Source organism: Pecten maximus, chromosome 6 (genome assembly GCF_902652985.1).
Source record: "Pecten maximus chromosome 6, xPecMax1.1, whole genome shotgun sequence".
Classification (NCBI taxonomy): Eukaryota; Metazoa; Mollusca; class Bivalvia; order Pectinida; family Pectinidae; genus Pecten; species Pecten maximus.
In genome coordinates, this window is record NC_047020.1 from 13,484,921 (window position 1) to 13,495,280 (window position 10,360).

The 10,360-nt window shown below is 38.1% G+C and overlaps 1 protein-coding gene across 1 annotated transcript in view; it reads left to right on the forward strand.

Annotated features, from left to right (window-relative positions):
* The window catches only part of LOC117329017 (phosphoribosylformylglycinamidine synthase-like), a 59,707-nt gene extending 49,683 nt beyond the window's left edge, over positions 1-10,024 (forward strand). Inside the window, 6 exon segments of the mRNA XM_033886694.1 lie at positions 1,887-2,103; positions 5,065-5,274; positions 6,023-6,172; positions 6,604-6,765; positions 8,152-8,256; positions 8,259-10,024. Of these exon segments, the coding sequence (XP_033742585.1) occupies positions 1,887-2,103; positions 5,065-5,274; positions 6,023-6,172; positions 6,604-6,765; positions 8,152-8,256; positions 8,259-8,473 (1,059 nt within the window). The 3' untranslated portion in view covers positions 8,474-10,024.
* The last annotated feature ends 336 nt before the right edge of the window (positions 10,025-10,360 follow it).

Here is a 10,360-nt window from a genome sequence, read left to right on the forward strand (position 1 = left end):
GAACAGATTATGCATAAATGGTGACTATGACCCCCAAGGGGCCAAATGGGCGGGGCCCAATAGGGGAAATAGAGGTAATTCCTTTAAATCGCTACTAGTCATAAAGTTATGAATGGATTTTAACCCAATTTGGTCAAAAATATCCTTGGGGGAAAGGGAAACAGATTTTGCATGAATGGTGACTATGACCCCCAAGGGGCCAAATGGGCGGGGCCCAACAGGGGAGATAGAGGTAATGCATTTAAATCGCTACTTATCATAAAGTTATGAATGGATTTTAACCCAATTTGGTCAGAAACATTCATGGGGGAAGGGGAACAGATTTTGCATAAATGGTGACTCTGACCCCCTAGGGGCCAAAGGGGTGGGGCCCAATAGGGGAAATAGAGGTAATTCCTTAAAATCGCTACTAGTCATAAAGTTATGAAAGGATTTGAACCCATTTTGGTCAGAGACATCCTTGGGGGAAGGGGAACAGATTTTGCATAAATGGTGACTCTGACCCCCTAGGGGCCAAAGGGGTGGGGCCCAATAGGGGAAATAGAGAATTTCCTTTAAATCGCTACTAGTCATAAAGTTATGAATGGATTTGAACCTAATTTAGTCAGAAACATCCTTGACAGAAGGGGAACAGATTTTGCATAAATGGTAACTGTGACCCCCAAGGGGCCAAATGGGCGGGGCCCAATAGGGGAAATAGAGGTAATTCCTTAAAATCGCTACTAGTCATAAAGTTATGAAAGGATTTGAACCCATTTTGGTCAGAGACATCCTTGGGGGAAGGGGAACAGATTTTGCATAAATGGTGGCTCTGACCCCCAAAGGGCCTGAGGGGCGGGGCCCAATAGGGGAAATAGAGAATTTCCTTTAAATCGCTACTACCCCGTGGTAGTCATAAAGTTATAAATGGATTTGAACCTAATTTAGTCAGAAACATCCTTGGCAGAAGGGGAACAGATTTTGCATAAATGGTAACTGTGACCCTCAAGGGGCCAAATGGGCAGGGCCCAATAGGGGATATTGAGGTGATTCCTTTAAATCGCTACTTATCATAAAGTTATGAATGGATTTCAATTCAATTTGGTCAGAAACATCCTTGGAGGAAGGGGAACAGATTTTGCATAAATGGTGACTATGACCCCCAAGGGGCCAAATGGGCGGGGCCCAATAGGGGAAATAGAGGTAATTCCTTTAAATCGCTACTAGTCATAAAGTTATGAATGGATTTTAACCCAATTTGGTCAAAAATATCCTTGGGGGAAAGGGAAACAGATTTTGCATAAATGGTGACTATGACCCCCAAGGGGCCAAATGGGCGGGGCCCAACAGGGGAGATAGAGGTAATGCATTTAAATCACTACTTATCATAAAGTTATGAATGGATTTTAACCCAATTTGGTCAGAAACATCCATGGGGGAAGGAGAACAGATTTTGCATAAATGGTGACTCTGACCCCCTAGGGGCCAAAGGGGCGGGGCCCAATAGGGGAAATAGAGGTAATTCCTTTAAATCGCTACAGTCATAAAGTGATGATTGCATGTCTAAAAACAATTCTTGAGGTCTTTCAGACCTTAGAGAGTCTGGACTTCATTAATCTTTAAAGCAGTTCGGATTCCAATACTATAACCATATATAGCATTGTTAGAGATTTACAAATAAAACAAATTGAATATGAACATTATTTTGACATTTGGTCTTATCCAACCAGGTGAGCGATACAGGCCCCATGGGCCTCTTGTTTTTAATGCATCGTCCAAAATGACCTATTTGTGTAAATGGCACTACACTTTGGTATACGTAAGAGTATATTGATAAATCATATTAGAAATTTTCCAGTTATATACTGTACATGGATTTCCACATGAATTAGTGTGTGATTTTGTAGATCCAACTGTGTATAAATGGCCGCCTGGTATTGGAGGAGACAATGTCTGGCCTGCGTGATGTATGGGAGGAGACAAGTTTCCAGCTGGAACGTCGACAAACGTCTGCGCCGTGTGTGGACCAGGAACAGAAGGGTCTCTCTGAGAGAGAGGGGCCACAATACCATGTACCATTTGAGTGTGATATAGTGTCAATATCACCAAAAGGTAGAGACACAAGTATGTATATAAGCAGCTTCACCAGCACAGTTTTCACCTCTAATATTGGATATACTGTAAGGTACCAATTCTCCTTTTGATCATTTTTCAATTTGTTGGAATGCATTGTTTGAAATTGGTAATTCTTTTCTATCTAAATGTCTTTTAAGACTAACAATCACAGATTCACGCTTAAAACTTGCATAATATATGACAAAATCTTGGAAAGTCGAGAAAAACTGTAAAGATATTATCATTGATAGGCATATAACAAACACCATTTAATGTTTCCCTTCACTGTTCTTCTGTGAATAAGGGCCCCCATTATGATCAAGGTCAATTTAAAAAATCATTAAATGCATTTATTTTTCAATTTTCATAATACACTTCAATATTCCTTATAAAGAGCCTAGCTGGTAGACCAATCATTGCAATGTCTGTCCGTCCTGCGTTTTGTCCGGCATCAAATTTTTCCTTTAACCAAATTCTTCTCAATAACCTTGAGGCACAGACACCCTATATTGGTCCTGTGGCATGCTTTGGTGAAGGACTACAAAGTTAATTTAAATGAATGACCTAGACCTACAGGGGTCAAATGTGTTAAAAATCTTTAAACAATGATGTTTAGATAGCCAAAGACTCTTAGAGACCTGATATCGGGTCAATAGTATGCTGGAATGAAGAACTACAAATTATTTTTACATGAATAAACCTAGACAACTCTGATATTTGAATAAAGTGGTAATCTGCTTAGTATCTACATAAATGACCTAAATCAACTGCAAAGTTGCTCTAAAGGCAGGTGAGCGATACAATCCTATTGGGCCTCTTGTAGTTTGTTGATTATTTTCATTAAAGAAGCAAATTAAGCATTAAACAGATTAATATCTATATATTTATTTTATGATTGCATGATCCTTAGAAATGCATGAACAGAACTGAGGATATTAAGTAGTGATGTTTTTAAAATTTTACCTTTTAGTATAGATCCCATTGAGTGTGGTCATTCTTAGTAACATATAAGTAGCCATGTTATTAGAATGTCTGTATGTTTATACAATATAGTACAGACCCCAGTAAGAGTGACCGACCTTATAAGTATCATAATTATAGCCACATTATTAGAATGTCCTTACAATTCTTCTTTGTAGTACAGACTCCAGTAAGAGTGACCGTCCTTATAGCCACATTATTAGAATGTCCGTACAATTCCACTTTGTAGTACAGACTCCAGTAAGAGTGACCGTCCTTATAGCCACATTATTAGAATGTCCGTACAATTCTACTTTGTAGTACAGACTCCAGTAAGAGTGACCGTCCTTATAAGTATCATAATTATAGCCACATTATTAGAATGTCCTTACAATTCTACTTTGTAGTACAGACTCCAGTAAGAGTGACCGTCCTTATAGCCACGTTATTAGAATGTCTGTACAATTCTACTTTGTAGTACAGACTCCAGTAAGAGTGACCGTCCTTATAGCCACATTATTAGAATGTCCTTACAATTCTTCTTTGTAGTACGGACTCCAGTAAGAGTGACCGTCCTTATAGCCACGTTATTAGAATGTCCGTACAATTCCACTTTGTAGTACAGACTCCAGTAAGAGTGACCGTCCTTATAGCCACGTTATTAGAATGTCCGTACAATTCTACTTTGTAGTACAGACTCCAGTAAGAATGACTCCTTATAGCCACATTATTAGAATGTCCGTACAATTCTACTTTGTAGTACAGACCCCAGTAAGAGTGACCGTCCTTATAGCCACGTTATTAGAATGTCCGTACAATTCCACTTTGTAGTACAGACTCCAGTAAGAGTGACCGACCTTATAAGTATCATAATTATAGCCACATTATTAGGATGTCCGTACAATTCTACTTTGTAGTACGCACTCCAGTAAGAGTGACCGTCCTTATAATAATCATAATTATAGCCACGTTATTAGAATGTCCGTACCATTCCACTTGGTAGTACAGACTCCAGTAAGAGTGACCGTCCTTATAGCCACATTATTAGAATGTCCATACCATTCCACTTTGTAGTACAGACTCCAGTAAGAGTGACCGTCCTTATAGCCACGTTATTAGAATGTCCGTACAATTCTACTTTGTAGTACAGACCCCAATAAGAGTGACCGTCCTTATAGCCACGTTATTAGAATGTCCGTACAATTCTATATTGTAGTACAGACCCCAGTAAGAGTGACCGTCCTTATAGCCACGTTATTAGAATGTCCGTACAATTCTACTTTGTAGTACAGACCCCAATAAGAGTGACCGTCCTTATAGCCACATTATTAGAATGTCCGTACAATTCTACTTTGTAGTACAGACCCCAATAAGAGTGACCGTCCTTATAGCCACATTATTAGGATGTCCGTACAATTCTACTTTGTAGTACGCACTCCAGTAAGAGTGACCGTCCTTATAAGTATCATAATTATAGCCACATTATTAGAATGTCCTTACAATTCTACTTTGTAGTACGCACTCCAGTAAGAGTGACCGTCCTTATAGCCACGTTATTCGAATGTCCGTACAATTCTACTTTGTAGTACGGACTCCGGTAAGAGTGACCGTCCTTATAGCCACGTTATTAGAATGTCCGTACAATTCTACTTTGTAGTACAGACCCCAGTAAGAGTGACCGTCCTTATAGCCACATTATTAGAATGTCCGTACAATTCCACTTTGTAGTACAGACTCCAGTAAGAATGACTCCTTATAGCCACGTTATTAGAATGTCCGTACCATTCCACTTTGTAGTACAGACCCCAGTAAGAGTGACCGTCCTTATAGCCACGTTATTAGAATGTCCGTACAATTCCACTTTGTAGTACAGACTCCAGTAAGAGTGACCGTCCTTATAGCCACGTTATTAGAATGTCCGTACCATTCCACTTTGTAGTACAGACCCCAGTAAGAGTGACCGTCCTTATAGCCACGTTATTAGAATGTCCGTACAATTCTACTTTGTAGTACAGACCCCAGTAAGAGTAGCTGTCTTAAGAGAAGAAGGCAGTAACAGTGACCGTGAGATGGCAGTTGTTCTCCACATGGCCGGCTTTCACGAGGTCTGGGATATCAACATGCAGGACTTATGCTCGGAGGCGATCACCCTTGACCAGTTCCAAGGCATAGTGTTTGTGGGGGGATTCAGCTATGCTGATGTTTGTGGATCTGCTAAAGGTATACATGTATTATGTTATAAAAACACTTCCTGATTTGAACTTTTCTAATCACATTTAGTGAAATTGTTGCAGTTTTGGAAATTCTGTTGTAATCTGAACCTGTGCAATTAGGAAATCTCTGTAAGTCATTATTTTGATTCACTTGTCAGACTTATGTATTATAAGTATTTTATCGACAGCACTTTGAAACCCCCAAAAAATTGATATGGATAATCGGGAAAAGCTCTTTTTGCAGCATTAAATTACTTGTATGTGTCCATAATTTCAGTTTGTGCCTTTATTTTAAACTACCAAGAATTAATAAAAACAGCCCGAACTCTTTCGATCAGAATTTTGACTGAGCTATGCCATATATAATATAATACATAATTGAATTTCTCCCTTCTACTAAAAGTGTATTAGGACTAGTCAATCATGAGGCAAGCAATATTCTTATACTGCAATGTAGTTATAATTTATATGTCCACACTAGAAAAAACCAGTGTTACATTGTAGATTGGCAGACACTGATTAATTTAAATGTTTCTTGATAATATAATGAATTTATCATAAGTAATGTAATGCATTTTTCATTATTTACTTCATTTGTATAATATATGTTTATTTAAGTGACATATATTTCTGTGAAATTTGGAGAGTTAAGACTGTTGACAAATATTTCCATATTTGGATGTATGTGGATAGATGTATCGGACCCCTAACGTTTTCTTAGGGTCGACTATACATACAACATTCTCCTTTTGTAGGTTGGGCAGCTACAGCCTTGTTTAACAAGTCGGTACAGAAACAGTTTGCTAAGTTTAAGGAGCGACCGAACACTTTCAGTCTTGGTGTCTGTAATGGCTGTCAGCTGATGGCACTACTAGGCTGGGTCGCCCCCGACGATGACCAGAAAGGTCAGACAAACTTCATCACTTTCTATGAACATTTTCTAGTAACTGTAAATCATTTAGGAAATAGTCGTACATACAAGCAAGATTGTATAATTAGTTCATGCATGTTAATGTTTCAACTGTGTAGATAAGAATTTTACTATTCAACCAACAATGGAAATGGTTTCATTTTCAAAATTAAGTTTTATTCTTTAGATAACAAGTCAGCAATCAGAAAGGTAGTGGTTTGATTTATGCAGTACATCATTGACAGTTACATTAAAGTGCATCTATCAGAAATAAAAAAAAAAAAAAAAATGAAAAACATAAAGAAGAATTTTATGTTGCGTTCACAATCATTATGGCTTGTAAATATTAAAAGTATATATGATGAGTAATCTGAAATGTCACTAGTGTTGTTTAAATTGAAGCATAGTTCTGTTTTTGGATTACAGAAAACAGTAATAGTGGTGTTGGGCAGGGTGTGCTACTGGACCATAACTTGTCCAACAGGTTCGAGTGTCGGTTCTCCACTGTGAAGGTCTATGACAGTCCAGCCATCATGACTAGGGGCATGGAGGGCACAACCTTTGGCATGTGGAGTGCCCATGGGGAAGGTACCTCTTTAATTAGTATTATCTATCTTTATTCTGTAAAACAAATGTAAACAAAGCCTTTTTGTGATGAGTAATATATTTGATAAACATTGCTGCATGTAAGAAATTTTAAGTTTAGATTTGCTGCTAGAAAGCAGCAATTGCAATGCATATTGTGATATAACTACAAAATGTATTGTAATATATTCACAAAATGTATTGTAATAAAACCAAGAAATGTAATGTAATATAACCATGAAATGTATTGTAATATAACAACAAAATGTAGAAAAAAATCTGTGAAAACTATAGTCACACCGGTCTGAAACCAAATGGTCACCAGCATGTAACAAATACCTGTCTATATAGGCCACATGTAACAAATACATGTCAATATAGAACACCTGTGTGTAACAAATACCTGTCTATATAGGGCACCTGTAACAAATACATGTCAATATAGACCACCTGTGTGTAACAAATACCTGTCTATATAGGCCACCTGTGTGTAACACATACCTGTCTATATAGGCCACCTGTAACAAATACCTGTCTATATAGACCACCTGTAACAAATACATGTCAATATAGAACACCTGTGTGTAACAAATACCTGTCTATATAGGGCACCTGTAACAAATACATGTCAATATAGACCACCTGTGTGTAACAAATACCTGTCTATATAGGCCACCTGTGTGTAACACATACCTGTCTATATAGGCCACCTGTAACAAATACCTGTCTATATAGACCACCTGTAACAAATACCTGTCTATATAGGTCACCTGTAACAAATACCTTTCTAAATAGGCCACCTGTAACAAATACCTGTCTATAAAGACCACATGTATGTAATAAATACCTGTCTATATAGACCACATGTATGTTATAAATACCTGTATATATAGACCACCTGTATGTAATAAATACCTGTCTATATAGACCACCTGTTAGTAACAAATACTTGTCTATATAGACCACCTGTTTGTAACAAATACCTGTCTATATAGACCAATTGTATGTAATAAATACCTGTCTATAAAGGCCACATGTGTATAACAAATACTGTCTATTTAGGCCACCTGTGTGTAACACATACCTGTCAATAAAGGTCACATTTATGTAAGATATCTGTCTACAATGGTTACATGCTTAGGTTCCCAACTTAACACAATTCATTATAAATGGACATCTATGTACATGTATGTCATTGTTCCAACCACAGTCTCTTTGTGAGACTGATATGGCATTTACCAATGTTATCCAGAGAGTGTCGTCACCTTTCTTAATCAATGAATTACCACTACATACTGGAAAACACTTCAATAAGAATTTTATTGATAGATGTATGCTTGTCATACTTGTCGTTGTGATAAAACTGTCAATATTCAACTCTAATTGTAGGAAGGATGGTCTTCAAAGATAGGAGAATATACCAAGACCTTGTGAGCAAGCAGTTGATCCCAGTTCGCTATGTTGATGACTTGGGAGAGCCGACTACGGTGTACCCAATGAACCCAACGGTTCCCAGGATGGTGTAGGGGCTCTGTGCTCCGAGGATGGACGACACCTGGCTATCATGCCCCACCCTGAGCGATGCTTTATGCCCTGGCAGTGTCCATGGATGCCAGGGGAAATGCGAACCAATATGGATGTGACACCTTGGTTTAAAATGTTCACAAATGCATTCGAATGGTGTATAGACAATATTTCACAGCATAGTTGATTCATGACAGCATGGTTCAAAACCATATCTGACAATGCAATATAATAACATTATCAGGAAACTCATGTTTGTTGGTGATAAATTTGTGTTCAGCATCATTGTGTATAATATGATGAAATTAGATCATGATTTTGTATGTGTGATTGAAATAGTGCTTATACTGACAGTTTATGGGGTATGGGCAACAGTAGGGAGGATTCAGTTATTACAGTATAAGGGATGTGGGGAAGGATGGGCTGTACTGTTGCTTAACCTGATATTTCTGGTAAATTTTGTCTTCTGATGTTTCATACCTCATTTGTATGATATTACTATCTATTTGGAAGTCCACCCTGGTAATAACACGCCAATATCTATTGTAGTTCAGTAAAATGTTTTAATATTTTCACCATTTGTAGATGAATTATTAGTCATTATTTCTACTAATAGTCGTAGTGAACCCCCTTGCAAAATGCAAAGTGCCAGGTTGCGTGAGGGAGGTACACTAATATAATGGTAAATATACAGGGAGGTGGGAGATCCAATGTCCGTGTAAACAGTTCGGTATGGTTCTGTGTTACCCAGCCGATGGATTCCATTATGGTGAATATTTTTCACAGGCTAATGTGGATTTGAAAATCATTTATAACAGTTTACAATTGATACATTTAATATTATTTTGAAACCAAATATGTCATATTGACTTAATAATAGTAATACATTCAAAAAATTAAAAATATATCCAATATTGTCAACTTGAATTAAGATAGCATCATACCTAGGGATCAGGGATCTGAGAAGATATCATCATAGCTGGGGGTCAAAGATCTTGCAGGATATCATCATAGCTGGGGGTCAAAGAACTCACAAGATATCATCATAGCTGGGGGTCAAAGAACTCACAAGATATCATCATAGCTGGGGGTCAAAGATCTCACAAGATATCATAGCTGGGGGTCAAAGATCTTGCATGATATCATAGCTGGGGGTCAAAGATCTCACAAGATAGCATCATACCAGGGGGTCAAAGATCTCACAAGATATCATAGCTGGGGAGTCAAAGATCTCGCATGATATCATCATAGCTGGGGGTCAAAGAACTCACAAGATAGCATCATAGCTGGGGGTCAAAGATCTCACAAGATATCATAGCTGGGGGTCAAAGATCTCGCATGATATCATCATAGCTGGGGGTCAAAGATCTAACAAGATATCATAGCTGGGGGTCAAAGATCTCACAAGATATCATCATAGCTGGGGGTCAAAGATCTCACAAGACATCATCAAACCTTGGGGTCAAAGATCTTGCAAGATATCAAACCTTTGGGTCAAAGATCTCGCAAGATATCAAATCTTGGGGTCAAAGATCTCACAAGATAGTATCAAACCCAGAGGTCAAAGATCTCACAAGACATCATCAAACCTTGGGGTCAAAGATCTCACAAGATATCATCATAGCTGGGGGTCAAAGATCTTGCAAGATATCAAATCTTGGGGTCAAAGATCTCACAAGATAGTATCAAACCCAGAGGTCAAAGATCTCACAAGACATCATCAAACCTTGGGGTCAAAGATCTCGCAAGATATCATACCTGGGGGTCAAAGATATCACAAGTTATCAAACCTGGGGGTCAAAGATCATACAAGATATCATCAAACCTGGGGGTCAAAGATCATACAAGATATCATCATACCTCGGGGTCAAAGATCTCACAAGATGGTATCAAACCTAGGGATCTAAGATCTCACAAGACATCATCAAACCTTGGGTCAAAGATATCACAAGATATCATCAAACCTTGGGGTCAAAGATCTCACAAAATATCAAAACTTGGGGTCAAAAATCACAAACCTGGGGGGTCAAAGATTTCACAAGATATCATCAAACCTTGGGGTCAAAGATCTCAC